At 40.5% G+C, this 25,338-nt stretch overlaps 2 protein-coding genes across 4 annotated transcripts in view; one reads left to right on the plus strand and one right to left on the minus strand.

The window, feature by feature from the left end:
• On the plus strand, positions 1-20,207 carry LOC119905380 (sodium- and chloride-dependent taurine transporter-like). Of its 2 annotated transcripts, none has more exons than XM_038722345.1 (14): positions 1-157; positions 4,525-4,754; positions 4,841-4,975; positions 8,190-8,424; positions 9,086-9,218; positions 9,889-10,023; positions 11,603-11,706; positions 11,847-11,971; positions 13,401-13,513; positions 14,650-14,787; positions 15,219-15,321; positions 17,038-17,138; positions 17,268-17,438; positions 18,476-18,631. In XM_038722345.1, exons 2-14 carry the CDS (start codon positions 4,526-4,528, stop codon positions 18,629-18,631), a joined length of 1,878 nt encoding a protein of 625 aa, XP_038578273.1. In that variant the 5' UTR covers positions 1-157; position 4,525. The 2 variants fall into 2 exon arrangements, with proteins under 2 accessions (XP_038578273.1, XP_038578272.1); XM_038722344.1 differs by lacking the exon at positions 1-157 and adding an exon at positions 2,470-2,480 and having other exon boundaries at positions 18,476-20,207.
• A 2,353-nt stretch (positions 20,208-22,560) lies between these two features.
• grip2a (glutamate receptor interacting protein 2a) overlaps positions 22,561-25,338 on the minus strand; it is a 32,817-nt gene continuing 30,039 nt past the window's right edge. For both annotated transcript variants that reach the window (XM_038722342.1, XM_038722343.1), the window contains exons 23-24: positions 24,656-24,802; positions 22,561-24,040 (exon numbers count right to left, since the gene is read on the minus strand). In XM_038722342.1, the coding sequence (XP_038578270.1) occupies positions 23,843-24,040; positions 24,656-24,802 (345 nt within the window). In that variant the 3' untranslated portion in view covers positions 22,561-23,842. The remainder of the gene's footprint in view (positions 24,041-24,655; positions 24,803-25,338) is intronic.

Below are 25,338 nucleotides of genomic sequence, written 5' to 3' on the forward strand. Positions count from 1 at the left end.
TGCATGGAGAAGCTGGTGATTTTCCACTCAAACTGATATTAAACGCGCACCAGCACGTAGAAACAATGGACCCACAGACAAATTAAATTGTTTCACTCAGCGTTAAACGTAGGCGACACAACAAGGAACAACAGGCTGCTTGGCAAAACAAGGACAGGTAATAACGGCGTCTTTCTTTACATATTCTATCAAGTCAGTAAATTAGATTGATCTTTTTTTTTTTTATAGAAAACTGCAAGATAGAAAATCTATAGTAGTTATCTGCTTTCAAACTGTAATTTTTAAGATTATTTATTAAAAAAAACATTGATTATGATAGTCATATGGGGTATGTCATTCGTCACCGTGTTTTTATGTTGGACAGTAGGCACGCTGGTTCTATTTCAGCCTCTGATATAAACACAAAAAAACTCTTCTTTTTTTTTTTTTACGAGTGCTGTTTCCTTAAAAAAGTCCTTCGCTTTAACCTCGCCTTTAAAAAAACAAGTTGAGCAAGCGATATTTTGGATATAAAAACGCGATTTGGCCTTTGAACCTGGTTTCCTGTGTTTAAAGATAAGACCCGGTTCCTCGTTTCCCTCTGATCATTATTTGGAGGGCTGCCGTGATGCGTTCAGGCGCGTCCCGGCTCCACAGTAAAATATGGGTGGAAAACAAACTATGTTGCCGTGCAGGTTCACCTTCACCCTCCGCACTCACAAGACATCCACTGAATTAATTAAATAATAGATGAGTGAGTGAATGTTTGCGCCCTATAGCAAAGTCTACTGGGCCTGATGAACTAAGACGTTTATTAGCTTAATCTTAGTGGCACATACTTAACCTACTTCTTCTGTCCCCGCCCTGTCCAGTGTATGATTGATTGACGCGTGTCCTTCCCCAATCCGCCCTCTCTGAAGGATAAAACCTGACGGGTCACTGGACCTTTTATTAGCTGCGGATGCTGAAAACAAAGGTGCTTGGAGCTTTACATGGGACTGAGAGGGGTCCTCTGCAAAATAAACAGTGGTTTAATATTCACAATAACTTTACCTACCTACCTATTTACTGTGAAAATGTGACTCCTGATAAATGAGCTCATTATATAAATGTTTGGAAATAATTATTGTAGCTTCTCCATTACATGTTCTAAAACAAAAGCAATTTAAACTTTGAGACAAACAGGCTGCAAAATTAAGAGATAAAACAGTTTGTTTTTCTAGCACTGAGATTTGCTAAATTTTTATAATACTCTCCAAAGACAACACAAAACCATTCACATGCACACAAATCTGCTCCTCACTAACAAGATATCTAATCGCCACACTGTCAACACACAATAAAACCACAACCTATGATGGTTTCAGGAAAAAAAACTGTAGTTCAATGTATGACAAGCTGTTTTCACAGACTTTCTGTGGGCTATGAGTTATGAACAAGCACATATTTTATGAGGTGACCCACGAGAAACAGGCATCTTGTTATTGTTGCAAAGCATCTCTGTGGTCTCTCTCACAATAGATTAGATGGGTCTGTCAAAGGTTACATTGTAACAGAGCATTGCACTGACCAAAATATGATGGATTATGACGTTGTGCGAAGCTAGGAGGTGTCAACAGTGTGTGTGTGTGTGTGTGTGTGTGTGTGTGTGCAGTGTTTAAAGGACAGCTTGTCAACAGCTGATCCTTGTAACTGTGCAAATCCTGCATAGGAATGTATCAGTTTTTAATTGACTCTTGCATTCACTGCTCCGTGAGCTCACAGTGAGCTCACGGAGCAGTGATTGGGAACTAAACAGACCATGGACAAGGAGGCATATTACCTTATTAGGAGTTGTTATAAGCTGATACTGTATTGGTTTACATTTCCCAGATAACAAACAACATGTCATGAAAGAATGGGAGACAGTGATTCGAGATGTCCCGCATACCAAGAATTATCACGGCATACTCATGCATAAAAATAGTTTTCACACAAAGATGCTTGGAAGTGCTGCGGTGATGTTGAAAGGGGCTTGCTTTGAAACCTTGCTTCATATTTTAGTGTGTGCAACAATTAAAAAAAACAAACTCTAAATGCTGCCTTCAATTCATCTGTTTGTACAAGATCATAATTCAAGACCAACCCGCAGTGTTGGAACAGCCCAGTCTTTCTTTTCTTCTGACTTGTCTTCTGTGTCTCCAACATGAATAAAAAGTGTGTGTGTGTGTGTGCATGTGTGACACACACTCCCCCCCCCCACTTGCCTGTGTGCATGTTTGTGGGCAGGGAGTAATGAGAAGTGGAAATTTACAGTGTCCCACGTTGGTACCTGAGTTGTCTGTCACGGGGAGGCAGTGTCCAATCTCCTCTTTGGATTTAATTGTCTTTAGCCAAGTGGGAGGGCCCTGCTGTCAGCTCCACTTCTTGTGACCTGTGTCGCCATAAAGGCATTCAGTACAGAGGAATGGTGACAGCTGAGAAAGAGGAACTCTATACATAGTCACAGCCATGAAGGAAATGTAAGTTTTCTAAACTGCTTTACTAAATGTGAAATGCAATTTAATTTTTGAGGGTCTGCATGTGTATAGTCCAGATTTTCTGCATGAATGTGTTAAAAATAGTCAAATCAAAAGCAGTGCAATGCTTTGGTGGATATTGTCAGGGTCAAGTTGTATGTTAAATTGTTAAAAAATATAGAGAAAGAACTGCATATAGATTGTATTGTTGTCTTTTATGATTCATATTGAAAGAATGTCTTTGTATACATGTAGTCTGTGATTTCAACTGAACATCAATGAGGCTTTAAGAGTTTTTTTTGTAAGGTTAAGGAATTTGTGGTCAAGGATAAACGGGTGAAATCCAAAGAACAGTTTGCCTTAAGTCTTATCTGGCGGGCAGACAGCCTCCTAAAACCATGCAGGCAGGTGAAAGCATATGCTGAGCAGAGCAGAGTAAAAGGGGAGGAAAGGGATAAAGAGAGCGAGAGAGAAACAGGATGAGGAACAGAGTGGGCAAGAACTGATCCACTTATGTAAGGAGGTCTGAGAATGGAAAGCAATTCAAGTTGACTTGTCATGCATAATGGGAAAAGAGAAATCCTAGAAAATGATGGGATGCACTGGGCGCACAGGGGGATGGAGTGGATGTTGTTCAAACACTGATTAAGTGAGGAGACACATAGTTCCCTATAGAAATGTCAGAGGTTTCAGGGAATGTTGTGTGTTCCTGAGAGGAGGAAGCAACAGCTGTTATTCGCTTCGGCTAATTTAATTTCTGCCTATTACTGTCAATTCTTCCACATGTTCTGAACAGTTTTACACTTGGTTTGCAACAAGAGCGAAACTCGGGTTCACATTTTGGAGGCTTGACACATTTCTTTACAACTTGTTCTTTAATCTGCGCTTTGATGAACAACTCAGTCTAAATGTATTTTTGGCCGGGCCAAGAGTTAAGGAGAAGGATCTGACGTTTCTCTGCTGACTTCTCTTTTAAAAGAAGACGGAACCTTTCTCCCTAGTATTGCAATTAATCTCATATCTTACAATTAATTACAGATTTCTCATTGTTCCTCCATTGTTCTTTATTATATGTCAGCTTAGAGCTTAAATCGCATTCAGTCTTGATGTGTCTTACACAGTTAATCCTGTTCTCCTCTTTGGCTCATGCAGGGAAATAGGATACCTTGGGCTGTAATAACAATTCTTGGAAAGGTGATTTACAGTGTAGACACTCAAGTAAACTTAAGCTGTTGTTTCTTCCTGAAAGCAGCCAGGGCTTTGGGAATGAAGGGGAGTGTCTTCCTCTCTAAATATGGATTACAGCAGGCCCACTTGCTGCTGACACACTAGCATAAGAAAGAGTACATAATAAAAGAAAACTTTCCTTCGGTGTCAGGTGTTGTCTTAAAATGCATGTTTTGTGTCCAAACACTCCCCTCCTTTTCCTTCTGTGACAATGTGCCCCCCTCTGAGCAGTAAAGCCCACCCTCAGACACAGAGTAAAGTTGCACAACAGGGAGCCACATGCACAGCTGATAAAAAACACTGGTGTGAATATGCACATGCTGTCACCAAATTTGGTTGCCTTGCAGTTTGGGTACTGTTTCACCTATACAATTTGGAGCATGCATATTAAAAAGAAAATATTCTGTTTATCCACAGAAAGCGTGATTGATTGAGTGATTGAAGCAGATAAAGAAACGCAGTGGGTGTTTTCACTGTTTGTCCCAGTATACTCTACATTGCTCTAACTGTGTGAGACTGGTGTTGGACATTCCTGGTTAAATGCTGGAATTGGAAATTTTGCTGTCTGTTTCAGCCTAAATTCACTCCCCACACATTTCTCTTGTCAGAATGACCTCCATGCATCAGATTAGCAAGATTAGCGCCGTAGTACTTGGTATCACATACTCAGTGGTTACACAGCATGCTGTAAAGCAACCAGGAGACAGCCTTATCTCCCTAATGCTCCTTGTCTTATCCCACTCACCTCTGTCTGCCTCTTTGTCTTTGTCTCTCTCTATCTTACATGTCCCTTTTTCCCCTTTTTTGTTGCCATCCGCAGCATGGCACAAAAAGAGAAGCTCCAATGCCTGAAGGACTTCCACAAGGACACCTTGAAACCTTCGCCAGGGAAGAGCCCAGGTACACGGCCCGAGGACGAGGCTGAAGGCAAGGCTCCTCAGAGGGAGAAGTGGGCCAGCAAGCTTGACTTTGTCCTGTCTGTGGCTGGAGGCTTTGTTGGATTAGGAAACGTGTGGCGCTTTCCTTACCTTTGTTATAAAAACGGTGGCGGTAAGCAGAAGACACACAACAGATGCAGAGTGTTAAATCCAAAAAAATGTCTTACTTCGAGCTGATTCCTGTCTCCACATTCTCAGGTGCGTTTCTCATCCCTTACTTCATCTTCCTGTTCGGGGGTGGCCTGCCCGTGTTCTTCCTGGAGGTTGCACTGGGCCAGTACACCTCTGAAGGAGGAATCACGTGCTGGGCCAAGCTCTGCCCCATCTTCACTGGTCAGTCCAAGCGCATGAACAAAGCACACACTTGCACACAAACAGAGAAATAGAAAGCTCTGCATGACAACACAAATCATCCCTGACAAGATCATTTAATATTTTACAGTAAAAGCCTCAGTTGTCCAAACAAGAATTTTGCCCTGATGTTCTTCCTGTTTCAGTCCAGTATTCATCATTATTTGAAATTATGTTCTGCTGAAGTGCTCCCACGCCTCCCTCGCTGACTAATTGGACCAGTCTTACTTCATTAGGCTGATTCGTGCCGCATAAATTACATTAAAGCAGTTGAATATTGAGAGTGCTGAAAATGGAGTATCACGCAGGATGAACGATTTTAGTAGGGTCCAGGGTCAGCTTCAGGTAGAGTGTACACATGTATGCATATAAGGGCACACACATGTACTGTATGTAAACATTAGGGGTGTGCATCTTCACTGGTCTCATGATTCGATTCCTTGATGCATCACGATGCATCACCTCAAGTGTGGGAATTTCTAGGCATCTCATTACGATTATGAGGGCTACAATGCGATTGTAAAACAAATTGGATAAAGATGTATTTTTCTCTCTGTGTGACTACTTGGTACTTTTAAAGCAAAGTATTTAACAACAATCCAAACAAGTAGATAGTAATGAAATGCTGAGATTTAATGTAACTTCATATAAATGTAGCTAACATTGCGTAGCATTATTACAGCGTTATTACTGACCTCTGCTGCTGCTATTTTTATTTCCGATGCTGCTGTTATTAGTATAGAGTCAGATGGGGGTTGAACTAAGCACTTTACAACGCTCCAGCCAAACCACGTTCACTCCACCTTAATATATCTGTTCCTTTTTTGTCCTGTCTAGTGTAGTTACATGTTTGTGTCTTGTCTTGTAAGTTGATTATTGTAATCTTGTATTGAGCACCATGGGCCTTGAGAAACAGCATTGGGTTCATTGTGTACTCGATATGTAGATGAATGACAACAAATGACATTGAACTAGCAGCCCAAAAGTGTCCTGCTCAGCTTCCAGACCGCAGTCTGAGGAGGAGATGTTAGCTAACGTTAGCACTAACTGCCTTAACTTATCCAGAAGTTGGCAAACAACAGACAGACTTTCATTAACGGACATGCTGTGACCTACACTGTACATTTACTGCCTACTGAAACGTAGCGCTCATCTTTCCCTCTGCTCCGCTGCTTTCTCCGTCACCTACTGCTGCCTGTCACGTAGCTGTACTTTGAAGGAGGAGAGGACGCTAGCTAAGCGCTACCGTGCTACACCAGTGTGTGTGTTGTGGCAGTCACTCAATCAACAGCTGTCTGTCTTTGCCAAATAGGGAGAACCACACGTCTCCGTTGTGTGCACCGCACAGACGGTCCGGAGCTGCAGTTCCACATTTCTGAGTTCCGCCCTTTTCGTTCCGTCAACATTATGTTATCAATTAACCTCTAGATAATCGATTAATGACATAAGGTCATCCTTGGATTGCAGATTTGGTGTGTTTAATAGTTTGATGAGTTATCATGGAAACTGTTGACACAGAGCTGCAGTGCAGATCTACTTGTTTTGTCTTATATATTATAAATACTGTATGTCATCTATGACAGTGTTGTCAGTGTCGGGTTCTCTCGCCGGTCTCTTGACCTGAGATCACCACGAGCTACTGATACTCTTGAGCCTGTTGTTGCTCTAAGGTGCGGCCCTCCTTCGCTGAGTGACAGCTGTAGACAAGCACTGAGGCACCGCACTTTCAGCAGCTGTGATGCCCCTTACTCATGTTCACATGCGGGACATAACATGAAGAGATGAAACAGTGCAGCACTGGATGTCTAGTAGCTGCTGATTCACAGAACGCTCAGGCTGCTCTCTGTCCATCTGGCGCAGCGTCTGGCACAGCACAGAGAGTCCACAAGTGGCCGCAAAACTGGCAAATCGCAGATCTCGCCATTGTTCCTTCCGTGGCTTTTATCACGTGGAGAATTCATGACTTTACTAGCAGCAGCAGACGGTCGAGTACACATAAACCCACCTGTCACAGCATTGACCTGTCTATCAGTTTGCATTTGGAATGTGGGAACGAGGAGGTGGGTGTGATGGAGATGATAAGTTTAAAAATACTCAGCAGCGGAAGAGTACAGGGGATTTCTGTGTCTAGGTTCGTGGCAAAGTCATCTAAAAATAGTGTAAAAACACTGAGGACATTATAGCAGTAGGTAGCAGGGTCACGCTCGGGAAGTGTTCCCCTCATTGAGTTTAATAAAGTATTATTTTCTGTTTGTGATAGCCTGCATTTAAAGTTGTTCAGCAGCAGTGTCCAACTCACAGAAGTGGTTTAATTATTTACATGAAGCCCTCATTTGAAGAATCATTGAGCACCAGGCTCTCTAGTTAAAAGTTTCAAGTCTTGTTGCGGCACCGACCGCACACTGATGGGTGTGGTTGGGTCTGATCAATAGTGTCCTCTTTTGTATTTATAAAAACCCCAGACAGGGATGTCACAGTGTTTATTACCACTACCATTACTATTATGGTCCAGACCTGCTCTACATGAAAAGTGTGAAGTTAAACCACCAAAGGCCAGTAAAAACAAGATTTTCAGCTGCTGAAGTAGCTATAATGAACATTACACAATAGATCACATGACTATTTGCATGTGAAAGGTGTTGCTCTTAGTGATAAACCCAGTTCAGTTCCCGCTTTACAGCTTGTTGTTTTTGATTTACGCTTCGTTCACTCACACCGCTCTCATCAGCGTCGTCATAACACTCTCAAAACTCACTGTACACTGCCTGCTCACCGCCAAATGGCAGACAAAGTCATCAACTAGCTGGTGAAGACAATGGATCATTTAGCAGCTAAAGAGGCTGATATTTCCATCAGGAGTTGGTGGAGAACAAAAACCGAGCTAAAAGAAAATGCAAATTGGACATAAATTTATCAGGTGACCAGAAACACTACTCCAAATGAATGGTAATGTTGCTCTGTATCAGCTGGAAGTGTACATAAGCAGCAGTTTGCCAACATGTTCACTATATGAACTTAAAAGGTGGATGATATGTCAGTGTTCTGTTCATAGCCTGTTTCTGCAGTCCCGGAGGGGCCAAAAAATCTGTTACTGCATGTTTAAACTAAGCTATTTAAGCAAAAGCTTAATTGCAAGATCTGACTTGGATGATATCCTGAGCTAAAATCTGCCTTCTTCTTTCCTCCTTCTCTCCAGGTATTGGCTATGCCTCTGTCGTGATCGTATCTCTACTGAACATCTACTACATCGTGATCTTGGCCTGGGGACTCTATTACCTGTTTCAGTGCTTTCAGCCGGAGCTCCCCTGGGCAAAATGCAAGCAGCCCTGGAACACAGAATTCTGTGTAGAAGACACAGTCCGCAAGAACAAGACCCTATGGCTAGCAGCCAACATTACCAACTTTACCTCCCCTGTCACTGAGTTCTGGGAGTGAGTATTCACTGACAGCATGCCTAACACACACACACACACACACACACACACACACACACACACACACACACACACACACACACACACACACACACACACACACACACACACACACACACACACACGTGAATATACTAAAGTAACACTGCCTCTTTATCTTGCTTGCATGTGTTTGAACAGGCACAATTCCTACAAAAGGCAGAGTTTACTTTTAGTTCTCCGTCAGTTTATGATAAACTTTATTTGTACAGTACCTTTCATATGTTCAGCGCAGCTCCTCAAATTAAACTGAAATATCAACGGGAAATTCCAGTCTTTTTTCTTCTGCTTTGTTACATGTTTGAATTCAATGACAATTCATCACAACAAACGGCACTATATCAGAAGTGTTTATGCAGCATTAGTCACTTAAAGGTTGCAGCTTCTCACCATTTTAGTATATTCAGACTCTGGACAGACCAGAGCAGCAGAACAGCACAGAAAGGCAAACTCGTGTCTGTTTCCACTTTTAATGTCCTTTTATTTAGTCTTTCATGGTCATAGCCTACAGGGGTCACATGACATACTTCCTTGGGTGTGTTTAAAAAAATGTAACTTCTTCTGTTTCAAGTCTCACAAACTCCCATTAACCTGTCCAGTTCCTCTGTGTCCTCTGCAGACGCAATGTCCTGAGCATCTCCTCTGGGATCGAGGACATAGGTCCGCTGAAGTGGGACCTGGCCCTGTGTCTCTTAGCAGTGTGGATTATCTGCTTCTTCTGCATCTGGAAGGGAGTCAAGTCCACTGGGAAAGTGAGTGCCGAGACAGAGACACATCCTGTACTTATTGTGTTGCCTGGATGCTGTTTGGCCTTTACTTTTTACCCCAACAAGTCAGTGACAAAACACTGTTGCTCAGAGAAAACCCACATGCTTGGAACGCAGTTAATTTGTTTGATTTAGAGACACAAGCCTCAGCGCTGTCCTGGAAGTTACTTGTTGGCCAGACTCACTGTCGGCTGTAAACAGTTGACTGCTGCTCCTTAGCCCTCTCTCTGTTTCTGTTAGCGAGGCAGAAACTGGGCCAGAGCCAACAGGAAGAACTCTGTGAGGAAAATTATTAACTCTATTAAGAACTATTTGTCGGTATATTTCTGTATTAACGCAAGGTTTATTGTTGTGATTAGTGTGCCTTACAATGATCCCTGTTAATCTTTAACCAGATGGCAATTCAGGAAGTGAGAAGCTTTTATACAATGTAGTGTATCTCAAACCTTCATCATGACATCTGTATTCATTACTATTCACAGACTTCATCAGATAAAAAAGAACAATGAATCTTTTGTCCTGCAGTTGGAAAAATAAGAGTTAGAAAAGAGAACTTAAAAAAGGAAGTAGCATTTAAACCTGTTAAATCTGAAGGGTGATAAGTCATATGGCTTTTGTTCAGTATTTTGGCTAATAATTCCTTTGTCCTGTTCAGGTGGTGTATATAACAGCAACTTTTCCATTTGTGATGCTGATTGTGCTGTTGGTGCGCGGAGTGACCCTGCCTGGGGCATCTGAAGGGATCAAATTTTACCTTTACCCTAACCTGACCCGCTTACAAGATCCAGAGGTAAGATTAATAGCTCCTCTTTTTCTGTAATAGCTCCCCGACTTAACTAATTCCCCACTCCACTCTTTCACATTTCTGTCTCCAGGTATTAAAGGAATAGTTTGACATTTTAGGTGATATGCTTTTTGGCTTTCTTTCTGAGAGTGAGATGAGAAGATTGATTCCACTCTAATGTCTGTACAGTAAATATGAAACCACAGCCAGCAGCCTGTTAGCTTAGCATAAACACTGGAAAGAGCTAGCCTGGCTCTGTCCAAAAGAAACATAATCCAGCCCCTCTAAAGCTCACTAAAAAGTTAGGTTGCCAGGAAACGAGATTTCAAGAAGTGACTGCACCAGGACAAAAAATAGTTCAACATTTCCCACAGCGTGTCATTTTTACTCTTCATTAAACAAATAAGATATAACGTGTTCATTGGTGAGCTTTAGAGGTGGTGGTAGGCGGATTTGTTACCTTTGTAAGCAAGGATAGCTGTTTCCTCCTGTTTCTAATCTATATTGAAATGATAGACTGAGTCAGTGAACTCTTTTAAGTCCCTTCTTAAAACATACTTTTATAAGAGAGCCTTTCCCGATCTTATTTTACTTTATTTTATCCCTTTTATTTTATTCTATTTTACTTATTTTATATTTATCTTAAACATGTATTTTAGTCTTTTCAATGTTTTCTTGCTTTTATCTTGTATTGTTTCTGTATTATTGTTTTTTGGGTATTATTGTCTTTACACTTGTTAAAGCACTTTGTAACTTGCTTTTGAAAAGTGGTCTACAAATAAAGATTATTATTATTATTATTATTATTATGCTAAACTAAGCTAACAGGCTGCTGGCTGTAGCCTCACTTTTAACAGACCGATATTGAAGTGGCTTCTATGTAACTCTTGGAATCTAATGTAATGTTCTAGTGTAGTTTTACATGCCAAAGATATTTTTACTTTTGTTTTGTTATGCAACCTGACTGCATCATTTCTCATGAACGATTGGATTAACCTCAAAACTACAGCAGACATGTCTCGATCGGCAAGCCCCTATGTGTCCTGTGGAAAAACTGATTTAACTATACCTCACAGAGTACATGATGTTCATGAGGTTTCAGATAAAATTTTATTTGCTGTTTTTGACCCTTTCTTTGTTGAAGCTTTGCTAATATGGAAATTGTGACTGTTGTTGCATTTTAAATCAATTTAATTAGTGGTTGCAATATTTTTATATCATCAATGTAATTCCCCTCAGTTTTACTGAGCTGGATAGCATCTTTAAGATGACTGTTTTTTGTTTTCTGGCCTCAGTCTCACTGCTCTCATCAGGGCTGCATTTGGCCGCAGTGGGCAGCCAATGTGAAAAAGCTAACTGTTTGCTAACAAGTTTGCCTTATCAACTTTAAAGGTATATGTCAGTGCTGTGTTCACAGATTGTTTTTTTGCTGCTACCAAGTTGCCAAAAAATCTGTAATTGCAGGTTTAATCAAATTTTGTGCCTTCTTGGTGTGAGCAATCACTTGTACTTTGGATTAGCTGACAGTAAGGAGCTCATGATGAGATTTCCAAAACACATTACAGGTTGACCTCTGTCTCCTCAGGTGTGGATTGATGCAGGAACCCAGATTTTCTTCTCCTATGCCATTTGTCTGGGAGCCATGACATCACTGGGGAGCTACAACAAATACAAATACAACTGCTACAGGTGAGACGTGTTTCCGCTAGGGGCAGTAGGACTGTAGTAGTGACAGCAACTCGTGTCAGAGACGGTTGCGTGAAAAGAAAATGGGAACTTTGGTTCCGCCTGTGTTCATTAACAACCTCCATGACATATGTGTGACATAGGGACTGTTTGCTGCTGGGAGGCCTCAACAGCGGTACCAGTTTTGTGTCTGGCTTCGCAATATTTTCCGTCCTGGGCTTCATGGCACAAGAACAAGGGGTGGACATTGCCGATGTGGCAGAGTCAGGTACGAGGGTCAAAGGTGATGGCAGCAGTGATGGTGGGCACTGCTGCCAAAAAAAAGAAAAGACAATTGGAAATTTATCAAACAAGTTAGTCAAGCAACAGCAAATTTCAAATCAGATGATAAAGTTAAACGATGATGCTGAAATGTAGAGGTATCGGCAATTGCACACTCCTTGAATTAAAGCCTCAAAGAAACAGAATGGCTACTTCTGTTTGAAATATGTTCCACCTTTTCTGAGGAAAGATTACATTGCATTGGTCAAGTGCTGTGGGTTTTGGCTACACGATGAACTTTCGAACACAAGCGGCGTTCAAAAGCTTCTGTACTGGGACATCATCAGTATTACAGGTGTTCAGTGGCACCAGGTGTCCTCTTGTCCCACATTCAGCCTGCTCATGTCATTTAGTAGCTTTACATCTTTTTGACCAGGGGACATTGTTAAGAAGATTGACACCGTACTGTTAGGTACTATTATGTATGTATGTGCACTGGCACCCTGAGGTGATTTTTTTCTGACCGGCAGCACTGCATTGTAAGCCCAGTTCTGTTAATAAGCTGTGGACCTCTTGAGGTGGGCGCCATCGGTTCTGTTTCTGCCTTCCCTTTTTGTGGACTTTGAAGGAGATGCGTCTTCTTTCAGCATGCTCGCTCTGCTCAGTTCAAATTAAACTCTTGCTGTCTTTAAGACTGCAACTTGAATATAATCATCATTTCAGGCACTAATTGATGTGATTGCTGTCTTTGTGTCTCACACTCTTATTATATCCTGTTGAATTTGTTCATGGCTTTGCTTTAATCCTCATCTGTTTTATTTAGATTAGATTATATTCTACTTTATTGTTAATTCACACAGTAAGTGCCAGTAAAACAAAATGCAGTTTAGCATCTTACCAGATGCACAGGGTTTACACAGTAACAAAGGTACTTATAGATATATATGAATATCTAGTAGTAGGACAAAGGTTGATCTAAATGTGATATATACCAAACTATATACAAAATGTAAAGAAGATATATGTCAGTATGTAACAATAAAAGTGCAGTATAATTATCATATACAGTAAACACTAGCAGTTATAAGTACAGTGTAAAAGAGACATCATGTACAGTTGAATATAGTTGCTGCTATTTGTCCTGCAAGTTAACACATACAGGACACGAGCTTGATGAAAAGACTCGAAGGGGAATTTTATTTCCTTATAGCTACTCAACACATAGGGCCAACAAATCTTTTAATTTGTTGAACATATTAGATATATTAGACATATTTCATGTAGATTGTTGGCAGTGCCAGACCACGCCCAGCCTCTCTAGCTTAATCTTTACATTATTTTTTCAGAACCCTTATATCGTCCAAGCTGAAATCCGATAGAAATGTTAATTCCGTCATCCGCCCCTTCTCCCTATCCCCCCTATGTTCTCCTTCCAGGTCCCGGCTTGGCCTTCATTGCCTACCCTAAAGCTGTGTCTATGATGCCGCTGCCAACCCTCTGGGCCATCCTCTTCTTCATCATGCTGCTGCTTCTTGGCCTCGACAGCCAGGTGAGTATTTTTGACAGTCACTCTAGTGTCAGGCTATGCACAGAATAGTTGGTTGATGGTGTACTGCCTATTCAATTCATGCAGACACCTCGCCAGATCCCATGAGCTAGTTGGCTCCTGCCAGCCCCAATGTGTAAAACACATTTAGTGACTCTGAACCACATTGACCGTCTACAAAATATTAGAGAACAGGCAGACAGGAAAAACAGCCTGTTCCCACAAACACGTTACTACCACTGTTGCCTGCACTGTATGAGAATTATAGCCCTTTTAATGCCCTGCAATACCACAAATTAAGTTTTTAGGAGCGGATGCACACACAACAATTAGCTAGTAGGTATCATTATAATAGCTTGCATGTAAGTCATATAGCTTTGATAGGAGGAAGATCTTTGACTAAAACAAGATAATCTGAGTAGACAAAACACAACTGTTTGTATGCCCGAGGGATTCTCCGGCTATATCACATTTCCTGCCTCCAAGTGTAATTTTACTCCTGTGCTAACTCAGTCCTGCACATGCCCGGCTACTCGTCTCAGCCAACTGCGAGATCAGGCCGATGCTTTAAATTTGAGAACATGTAAATAGGTATGCGAGCGCGGCTATTTCCATGAGAGAAATGATGCCAATCACTGTGTGTGTGCGTGTGTGTGGGGGGGGAGGGTACATTTTTTGACCATAAATTTCATGCAGATTTGTTGCCCTGAATGCTATATATTGTTAACATCGCTCACACATACATGCCACTGTTATGTAAGAGGTTTTTGTTTGGTTTTCATGCAACAATGGAGCATGCTCTTGCATACAGACAGTGTACTTTGATAAATAGCAACAATTTCATAATTTTGTTATGACATTATGTAGCTCATGAGGCAATGATGAGACACATGGGAGCAAGAGAGGGACACAGACAGGGAGATAGAGACAGTGATTCACTGTTGTTTTGTTTCTGTTATGTCTTGGTAGCAACAAACCAGTGCTGCAGAGAGGAGCCCTGTTTAAATTCTCATTACTGCCCAACAAAGACAGCTCTCATTCTCTAATCACTGGTTTGTAGAGCTGCATGCACACAGAAAAGAGACACTGTTTTTTTTTTTTTTCCTCTGAGAGCTTAATAGTTGCTTTCGTCCCCACAGTTTGTTGAAGTGGAGGGACAAATCACCTCTATTGTGGATCTGTATCCGTCCGTTCTCAGGAAGGGTTACCGACGAGAGATCTTTATAGCTGTGATGTGTCTCATGAGCTATCTCCTGGGACTCACCATGGTAACGAAAGTAAGTTCAGCAACAGTCACTTCATGGAGCCTCTGAGCTCTCACTTCTACTGCTCATCCTGTTTAGAAAAGGAAAAGAAACCCTGTGTATTCAGATCAACAGCAGAGATAACGCCACAGATTTTCCACTTGCCTGTCGGCTGCTGCATTGTTACGACCTAATATGGCTTCCTACCACCTTCACCACTCACATCCTGTGAGTTTGAATGGAACAATTTGGAATGCCGTTTTCCATTTAGCAGTTAACAGTACTTCAATGGCATCTCAGCACCTGTTGAACTCTGCCTCTATTGGTAGGGTGCCAGCATTCTTGTGCACTGCCTTCAACACTCCCCACCCACTATGCTTTAATATCCCCTTGTATCTCTGTGACTTTCTATCCTTCCACACACAGAGATAATTAATGCAGCTTTCCTTCTTTTCTTTTTGCAGGGTGGCATGTACGTGTTTCAGCTCTTTGACTACTATGCAGCCAGTGGTGTGTGCCTTTTGTGGGTTGCATTCTTTGAATGCATTGCTGTAGCCTGGGTGTATGGTAAGTGGAAGAAACAATGTGATGGGTTTCTGTAGTGTGCGTCTCTTTACAAAGTAATGATCCCGAAGAGTTAAAAAACAAAGCGCAAATGATCTATTTGATGGAAACAAAGGTGTCCTTGTGGTCCTTTCCATGTCAGTTGTAAACATGCTTAACTGCATGCAGGGGCGGGGTAACGGGGGTGGGGATGGTGCTGGTAGATTGTCATTGGCTTCAGGATTGCCTGCCACCAGATTACAAGCTACTATTATTAATTTAAAAGCTAAAACTTTTAGCTTAATGAAAAAAACCTTAATTGGAATGAAAGCAACGATGCATCTTCCAATAATAAACAAGTTTATTTAACATGTTACTATTTGCATGAAGCCATCTGATTCTTTAAAGTGCAATAAATTTTGCATCTTCCAAATGTGCAACCACTGTGTATACGCCATATACACTATGTATGGAGTGATGATGTTGCAGTGGATAAGGCGCATGCCTTTGGGACGCATGCCTTTGTGAGAGACCCGGGTTCAACTCCCCACTGTGACACGTCCACCAATGTGTCCCTGTGAAAGATACTTAACCCCTAGTTGCTCCAGAGGCGTGCAACCTCTGACATAAATAGCAAATAACTCTCCAAAAATCAGATTAAAGGGTTGAGCAACAGAGCCTGTTGATGCCCTGCTTCCCTCCAACCCTGATATTTGAATTCTCTTTCTTACCCCTCACTACTCTGGTCTCTATCCCCCAACTATCACTGCTTCAACATTCACAGGCAATAACACCATGGCAGGAATATCTGAAACATTTTTTCAATGTGGGCAATTATAAAAGGTTAACACAACACAAATTCAGCCAATTAGTCAGCTCAGTTTTTACAGGAAATGTTCTTTATAGCCCATCAAAAAACAAAAAAACAAACAACACAATATTCTCGTGGAGGTTTAGACTAATGCCACACCACCAGCAGCTGTCACACTATAAACCAAAAAACCATCCAAATTGAGATAATAAACAAAACTCATTCACACACATTCCAAGTGTCACTAACCCAGGGTCACAACGGGGGCAACAGGTGACTTGTTGATACATCAACAAAGAACAATTGACGTAGTCGGGGGACTGGAAGTTTAGTGTTTACCTGCAGTGATGAATCTCTGTTAATAAGAAGATTGTTGTACTATTGCTTGTACATGCTCTATCTTTACTCTCTGGGATACCTGCTTAAGACAACATCATGTCAGTTTTGTAGAGAAAGTTCAGGTTGCTTATTTACGCAATCTGCTAATGAGCAAGCTACTCGCCAGATGCTAAAAAGGAACTAAAAACATAATAAAACAACATGTATAAAGAAGCATAATAACAAACATCAGTATATAGCACAGGACACAACCCACTAAATAAAACATTGTTCACTACACAACACTAAGGAGAGATAAATGATGACCTAAGCTAGCTGTAAATGACAAAGCTGAGACTGTTTATACTGTATACTATTTGACACATGATCCAGTGGAAATATATGCTGCAGTTTAGGGCAGACGACAGAGATAAGCGGCCATTACCTGCTAATAAATGAAGGTACATATGAAGGTCATTCTACAGTAACAAACTATTACTCGTGAACAGAAGAGAGTGATGGTATATTATGTACAATAATCCTTATTTTGACAGACTTTGCTGAAACATGTGCCAGAACTCATTGTGCTTTATTTTCTTTGTGCTGAATAGGAGTTGATAATTTCTATGATGGACTTGAGGATATGATAGGCTACAGACCAAACCCATGGATGAAATGGAGCTGGACCATAATCACTCCTGTCCTCTGCATGGTGAGAGATCAGTAGCAGCTTTTGTGGCGTGTCACTTTTTTGTGCAAATGTTGATGCTTTCAAGGTCACAGAGAGGTGTAATAACAGGTGTAACAACAATACTAAAAGAAGCATGTGTTTGTTTCCCAGGGCTGCTTTGTCTTCTCCCTGGTGAAGTACAAGCCCTTGACTTATAACAAAGTGTATGAGTACCCTGATTGGGCCATCGGCCTGGGCTGGCTTTTGGCCCTGTCCTCCATGATCTGCATTCCCATGGTGATGGTCATCAAGATCTTACAGTCTGAGGGACCCCTGATTGAGGTGAGCTGGGTCAACCTATTTTTTAGAAATATGCTTATTTGCTTTCTTGCAGAGTGTTAGATTAGAGGATCGATATCACGCTTATATCTTTACCCTAAATATGAAGGTAGAGCCAGGAAGTGGTTAGCTTACCTTATCATACAGATTGAAAACAGCTAGCTTGGCTCCTTTTACAAAGCAAAGGTAACAAAATCCACATACTAGCACCTCTAAAGTTCAAGAATGAACACATTTGTCTCCAGAAGAATTGCTAGCTTTTCTACTTGTACTGTAAACAGTGAAGGAGCACAAAACACAATTGTGCTTGGAAAATTTACTTAGTCAAGTTAAGTTAAGTCTTGTTATTCATCCTGCTGTGGTTCTGTATTCGTTCACCTCAATTTTGTTTTGACAAATCGTGATTTGCTAAAATTATGATCTTGGGAGAAACAAACTTCCTTCCTCCAAAATATAACATTATTTTCATTATGAATATTCATGCAAAGATAACTTCTAGGTATTTAGACACAAAAGTTTCACACAAAAGTTGGTTAGTTCTCTTTACACACCTGTGCAATACCCATGCTGCCTGATCAGCATCTTGATATGCCACACCTTTGAGGTGGATGGATTATCTCGGCAAAGGAGAAGTGCTCACTAACACAGATTTTGACAGATTCGTGAACAATATTTGAGAGAAATAGGCCTTTTGCATACATAGAGAAAGTCTTTGAGTTCAGCTCATGATGAATGGGGGCAAAAACAAAAGTGTTGCGTTTATAATTTTGTTCAGTATATTTAGCAAACAGCCATGACGGTGGTATTGATCTCCCCATATAACTCTTGGCAAGAGAGCAAACAAGCATATGCCCCACGATGTTTAACTTCCTTTTAATGAGCACATGCTGTATATTTTAAAATATGTCACTCTTATGGCACACAAATACAGATGTTTAATTGTGATGTTTACCCATTTTAAATTCGATAACTGCCATGCTGCGCCTTAATCTGCCTTAGTAAAATGATAATTAGTCCAATCTCTCGTCTCCTTCTCTCAGAGAATCAAGGCCGTGGCAGCCCCGGCGAAGTCAGGCGTAAGCTCTCGCCCGAAAGAGTACAACTTAAAGGGCAGCGAGCTGACACAGCCCCTGGACCCAAACGGGAACAATGGCTTGATCAAGCCCACCCACACCATTGTAGAAACAATGATGTGAGCGCTCTCTGTGAGAGGAATAAGATTGACGTGCTTTCTGTGTTATTATCATATTTGCTAACATTGATAATGGTAGGTTTATATTGTCCAATATATTCACGTTAGAGATACTCTGGCTTGATTTCTATGAAGAAAATTATATATTATTGTTGTAATTTTTTTTACTATATCGATATTGTAAATGTTACAGTTGTTTGCTGTAGTTGGCACTGATCTCAGTTTAGGCAGTATTTTGAGATAGAACATTTTCAGTGTTTACTACCTGTCTGTTGATTCCAGAGAGATGAGGAATATGCTTTTTGGTGTAATAGAAGAAAAGATTAAATTCTCACTCCACATAAATTTAGTAAACTAAATGAGTAATCAACCATGTAAAAGGTAGAAAATGTCTAAACACCCACAAGTAATTGTTGCCCGAACTAATTTCTAATCTCTTGTTGTTGGTGTTGTTGTTGATCCCTGCAGTGAAAATGAATGTACATCCGCTAGTGGCGGAAGCGAGCCACCCACATCTCCATAACATGTCAAGTGGCAATATGCAGTGTATAGAGTTAATCTAGCTTAACATCCTTTTAAGATAATTTGAACAAGGCCTTGGCCAAATACTGTGAGAAATGCGTTCATAAAAAGACCCATCCTCAAAAACAGTTGAGACAAAAATAATAAAAGAGAAAAACAGCTAAGGAAGAGGAAGTAAGGAGAAAAGGGAAGTGGCATTTTTGGAGTATTTGTACACTGCCTGTGTGACTACTATAGTCAGTCCCAGTGCATTTATCAAAACCTCTCTTTGCACTTTATATGTCGTTTCACCTTTATTGTAGTATTTGTTTTTATTGTTGCAAGGTATTGGTTACATTTGCAACACATTTCAGGAGGAAATATTTTTAGCTTCTAACGTTTTGATATTGTACATTTTGATATACAGTATCTAGTTGTCTCCTTGCTAAGACAATGACAAAATAGAGTAGACATCTATTGGCAAGTATTTTGATTTATAATTAGTACTAGGATTTTTCACATCCTGACAGCTCTCCTCATTGTGCTCATTTTAGTAGCAGATATGCTGCGCAGAACTACCACTGGATTCTAGTTTCTAATGTCTAATGTTAGTTCTTAGGCATTTGTATTGTAGAATTTTAATTGTTTGTAAATCACACATGCCTTTTTGTAACAATTTTATACTGTACATCATATGAACACCATCACTGATTCATTCATGTTACTGACAGCTCAGCAATTTGTTGTATAAATACTGATTACATTGTGAGCCCGGATTACATTTTTCTGTGTGAGCAGTGGCATTCTCTGCTCATTCAAAATGCACCATCAAATTTGAAATAATTGTAATGTTCCATAATACTACAAGTTGCACAGTTAAACACAAAAAATCTGAAGGAATTGTTATCCTGAAGCACGTGCAGGAGCCACCCCAGTACCATGCTGCTTTGTCCGTAAAAATCCTGTGCTACTTTCAAGAAAAGTGTACCAAAGCATTTTATGTCTCACAGTTGTCCCCTTCCAGATGCACATTGCATCATTTCTACATAGATTACAAATAAACATATTTTTCTTTGGAAGTTTTTGTGTTAATAATTCTTTTATTCTATAAATATTAATGTCTCTGATGCACTCATCATTCCTGCAAAGTGGAGAACTAATGACACTAATATATTTATTACTATTGTGTCGGATATTTACTCTCTGAGGCTGAAATAATTATGTGGTGACAGGATTGAAACATTATAATACAGCCCATTAATCGGCAGTGGAGTTTTGTTGTATGAATCAGGTAGCAATAAAATACTTACCGGTCAATACTTATACTTAAATGTAGGTTCAGTGCAAGAAAACAACACTATGGGGAACAAGGCAGTAACAACTGGCCATTTTAGAGGAAGCATCTAGATTGCAATCAATCCAAACAACCTAAACTGGTTGGCTAAATTGCCTCAATCGTCGAAGTCCCTCTTTATTCCTAGGTCCGTACCCCTTTTCTTGAGTTTCCTACTCCAAAACTACATTGTAGTTGTTCAGTTTTGATTCACAGTACTGTACACCATAGTTACAAAAATGCCGCAGTATTCCCTTGTTCCTTATGGGCAAGTTTTCTTCCACTGTACCTACAGTAAATTTAAGTACCAGTAGGAACCAGTATTTTGCCTCATTTACGCTGTAAATCATGGCCTGTATTATAAAGTGTTACTGAAAAGTTTAATTCTGACAATATAATCAGGGCTGCATATTGAAAGAGTTCAGCATCACACAGATGATTTAGAATTTCAGTGCTGTATCAACTTATCTGTCTTCATACATGTACACGCCCTGCAGGAACGACACTAAGCTGGATATCATTGCAGTTCTTATCTTTCAAGATGACTTAACTCCAAGCGCTGGGCAGTGTGTGCACAGTCTCTAGTCTCTGGTTTAAATAAAGCTGTTGACATTTGACTTTATCCATTAATCAAACACTGCTAAGGATTGTTTCCATAAGACTACTTCCACCTTTCAACCTTCATCAATATTGTCTATTTTGAAAATCACAATAAGTTTTGATTTCACCCCTGAAATTGCCATCTATGTATTTCAACATCCATTGGGCCAATAATACTGATGCCATTCTGACTCCCACCTCCCCACCTGTGACGGCTCTTTGACAGTTGTTCTAAATTCAGGGTGTTCGTCACCATCATTCAAACACCCCTCAGCAGGCGGCATCTGCATTGACATCTCACCCACATGTCTTTGGTGTCCCACTCTCTGTCCTTAGCCCTTAAGGCACTGAACCCCCAAAGGCTTTAATACACAGATGATTCAATATGATCTGAGTGCAGAAGGACGCAAGGGCTCCTAATGCTTCATGGAAATGTGACAGCACTTTGTGAAATCACGTTACCTTGGTGTGCAGATGCATTTCTGTGAAGAGTCGAGAGGCTCAGATTAATAGTTTTTTTTTGTAGTACATAGATTAGAATATAATTACTTTAGATTTTGGATAAAGTTCAAGTCTATAGCCATTCTACGGGCTCTGTGAAGCTGTGCTTGGGCTCAGCAGTTATATTAGCTAAATGCTAATTTCTTCTAACAATCACAATGTTAACATGTTTACCCTTACCAACGTAGTTTAGCTTGTTAGCATGCAGGTATTTGGTCAAAAACCAAGTGCTGACTTGATGCGCTAGATGAAAAGTCATGTGATCACCAAAGTCAGTACAATTTATCTGGAGTAAAAGATAAATGTCTGAACCAAATTTCATGGCCATCGATCAAATAGTTGATGAGATATTTCAGTCTGGATCAAATTGGTTGACTGAAGAAAAAAAATTTGCATATCACCTCAGTGTTGATGCACTTAAGTTAGTGTGTGCCAGTAACAAATGACACATCATTCAGAATCCAAATCAACTAAGGTTTCATAATTTTATTCTCATAAAAAGAAATGCATTTCTTAGTTTATAATAAATTAACAAAAATAAAAAATATCCAATAAATCTTTCAAGTTCCTTTGAACCGAATCCTGACATATTCAGGATGTGGAAATTAACCAAAGAAAATGTGCAGCCACATTCAGTATCACAGCTTACATGAAGACACTATACTGTATGTGCATGTACTGTAAATAAAAATAAAGCACTGCATACCATTTTACATTATACAGTAAAATAAAAAAGGTAAAATAAATTAATATAAAACCTTAAAAATAGGCCTCTGTATACAACATGACATTTAAGACATTAGTCTGAAATCAGTTGAAAAAAAAATAAGTTACGCCCCAAGCATTAATCAGGCTGCTCTAAACAGGGCAGTGCAACCATCTCACATCATCTTCACATCAGCCAAACATGAAATGAAACATTCCCCCCCCCCGGGAGGCAGCTGGACCAGCAGGCCAGAGTTGTTGCACAAAAGCTTGATAAAAACACCATGTCATGATAAAAAAAAAAAGGAAAAAAAAGCGCACTCTCAAATAACTTAAAGCTACTTGCTGAGGACAAACTGCATAACATGCTTATCAACACTGGTAGGAAAGCCAACTACTGTAAAGAGGGATAAAACTGATAATAAAGTCAGATGTGGAGTGAAAACAAACAAACAAAAAAATTCACTGAAAGGCATTTCATCCTCCGAAAGGATGTATTTCACTTAAGGAAGCATCAGTGATGGACCACAAACAAATCAATAAATTATTCTAGTGCAGGGTCAAATGTAGAGACTCCGTGAAAGCGAAACCCGGGAGGTTTGAACTAATAGATCACAACAGAAATGTGCATTGTGTGCAAATGCAATATTAGAAACAGAATGTGAAATTTAACATCTTTGTAAACTTGTGGCAGAGTGATCAAGTCAGGAACAAAACACAAACACACAAAATTACCTCTTAACACTGGACGTCTCTCTGGAACCATTCAGAAACTACTGATCCGTTAATGGACAAGCACTTTAAAACAGAAAGGTTAGTGTGTCTTCACAAGAATTCCTGGTGTTAAGATATGAGAGGCTTTAAGTTAATGATACTTGGCAAGTAGAGAGGGCATTCTGCCTATTTGGAGGTACTGTCCATTCTCTAGGGCAGGCAGTGTGCAGGACAGACTGGAAATGAGGGCAATGAGCCAAGTCGTGGCTGAAGTAACTCAAATAAGCACAATGTGCACGTAATCTTGAATCCATAACCTGTGTGTCAGCGTGTGTGTGTTTAAAATGCATTTAAAGCATCGCATGTGTCTTGTGTGTAACTGTACAATAAAAAGAAAGGTGAGGGCAAGTGTTCTTTCAATGGGAACATGAAGCTCATTAAAGCAAAATATGGTGAATTTATGCAGAGTGTGTGCAGCATTTGACTCTCTCCAGAGCGGTGGCGTGTGGACGTCCTGGCTCAGTCAGAGGCTATGACTCCCCTGTTATATAACCCTGCATGTGGCTTTGCCTGTGGAAAGGAAAGGTAGGGGGTGGGGGGCTTGCTGCCCTGAAGCCAGAGCCTTCTCTGAAATGCATCATGTGAACACAGTGACTAAAACCCTGCAGTAGTGAACACATGCACTTGTGAGTCAGAGATGCTTTCAGGCAGAGAGTGGCTGTTTGTGTTTGCGCATGTGTGAGGAAGCTCTGTGTGCTGAACATGCGCAAAAGGTCTGTCTGAGGGGTACCATGTGACAAACTTAACCGTGTGTGTGGTCCAGCGCTACAGTGTTTCAAAAGCTAGTGTTGGTCGTCGTGGTCACAGGGCGATGCCGTTGGTCCTGCGCTCAGGAAAGCAGAAGAGTGAGTTTGAGGGGTCGTCACAGTCGTCGGGCAGCCCAGTGTCTGCTGCCGCCAGTGGATTCCTGCTAATGACCAAGTTCAGGCTGTCTCCTGCCTCCATAATTAGGGGCACAGTTAGACAACAGTCCAAGTCCCTGGTCCTGACACGGTTCACCTGAAAGATTGCAAATGAATGAAATCATTCAACAAGCTACTGCATTCACAGTTCTTTGAAGGAATTGTTTTACATTTTGGGAAATTTGCTTATTGCTTTGAGTTTCATTTATTGGAAAAACATAGCGATGAAAAACATTACCAGCTGTGGGCCAGATTCATTTGAGAAAATGCAATAAAATAAAAATATAAGACAGAAACAATAAAAGTAACAAGCCTGGCCAAAAAAACCAAAGAAAAAACCCCACCTACACATAAAAGGGCTGACACTTTAAAAAGTCAATACTTCATAGAAAAAGAACATTTGTCAGAACAGCAAGAACCCCTGCGCCAAATTTTAAAAGTGTGCAGCAACCGGTTACACAGACTTTGACTGGTAAGAGACTGTTGTTGTAACAAACGTTCTGTTAAGGGATTACAGTTTTGATTATTACATTTATATATTTGTATAAATGTTTGAACTGCTAAAAGGAGGGACCATTTCCATCTTCGTTCAAGATCAAGTCTAGGTGGGAACTAAACGGCTGCAGCTTCATATTTAGCATACAGACATGAGAAAGCAGAAAGCCACTTCCCAATTTGTCTTTAAATGTAACTTTGTTGACACAAACATTACCTGAAGAATTCGGTCAAAAGGTCTTAACCCTGCCTGGTCAGCAGGGCCATCCGGGCGGATCATGTTGACATAAACTCCTTTCTCCAGGAGCCCGTCGGATACACTGAAACCAAAGTCATGGCTCTCATGGTCCTTCCTCATAGTCACCTGCAAAAAAACAAGAGACCTTAGAGTTGCACAGAGATTGTACAGCACACGGTCTTATCTATCTAGGAGGTTTTACAAAGCAAAAGCTTTGACACTGTTCAAAAATATAGTCCAGCAATTCAGTGTTGTACTTTTCATTAATTTGGTGGACTCGTAAGTGACAAATGCATTTTTTTGGCTACCAGCACCTCTAAAGCTCACCAACATGTCTTCTTCTCGTGCAGTGGCTTCCTAGAATAGATGCTAAGCTAACCAGCTACAGCTTCATATTGAACAGACTTTTGGAAGGAAAGTGAATGCATTTCCCTAAATGTCAAACTATTCTTTTATTTTAGTGGCCAGATGAAAACAAGGGACACGATAAATCTGTGATAATCTTTAACAGTGTACCAGGTTTTGCATCTCATCTCGCAAACCTTTACATCCAAATCCTTACTTCACAATTGTAGTAATTTTTGCACAACACTGTACAGGTGACTGTAAGTGGCTCTTTCATCGTGTCCATTGTCCTGCCTACGTATATACTAAACAGTTAA

The sequence above is a fragment of the Micropterus salmoides genome, unplaced genomic scaffold (assembly GCF_014851395.1).
Source record: "Micropterus salmoides isolate LMB-PRFRI ecotype aquatic unplaced genomic scaffold, ASM1485139v1 Ms_hic_scaffold_16, whole genome shotgun sequence".
Taxonomy (NCBI): domain Eukaryota; kingdom Metazoa; phylum Chordata; class Actinopteri; order Centrarchiformes; family Centrarchidae; genus Micropterus; species Micropterus salmoides.

What these genes read in the sequence shown, in the direction of transcription:
- LOC119905380 (XM_038722344.1), top strand. An exon ending in TGCCGATGTGGCAGAGTCAG is followed by an intron (nt 11,972 to 13,400) that starts GTACGAGGGTCA and finishes TTCTCCTTCCAG; the next exon opens with GTCCCGGCTTGGCCTTCATT. An exon ending in CTGAGGGACCCCTGATTGAG is followed by an intron (nt 17,439 to 18,475) that starts GTGAGCTGGGTC and finishes TCCTTCTCTCAG; the next exon opens with AGAATCAAGGCCGTGGCAGC.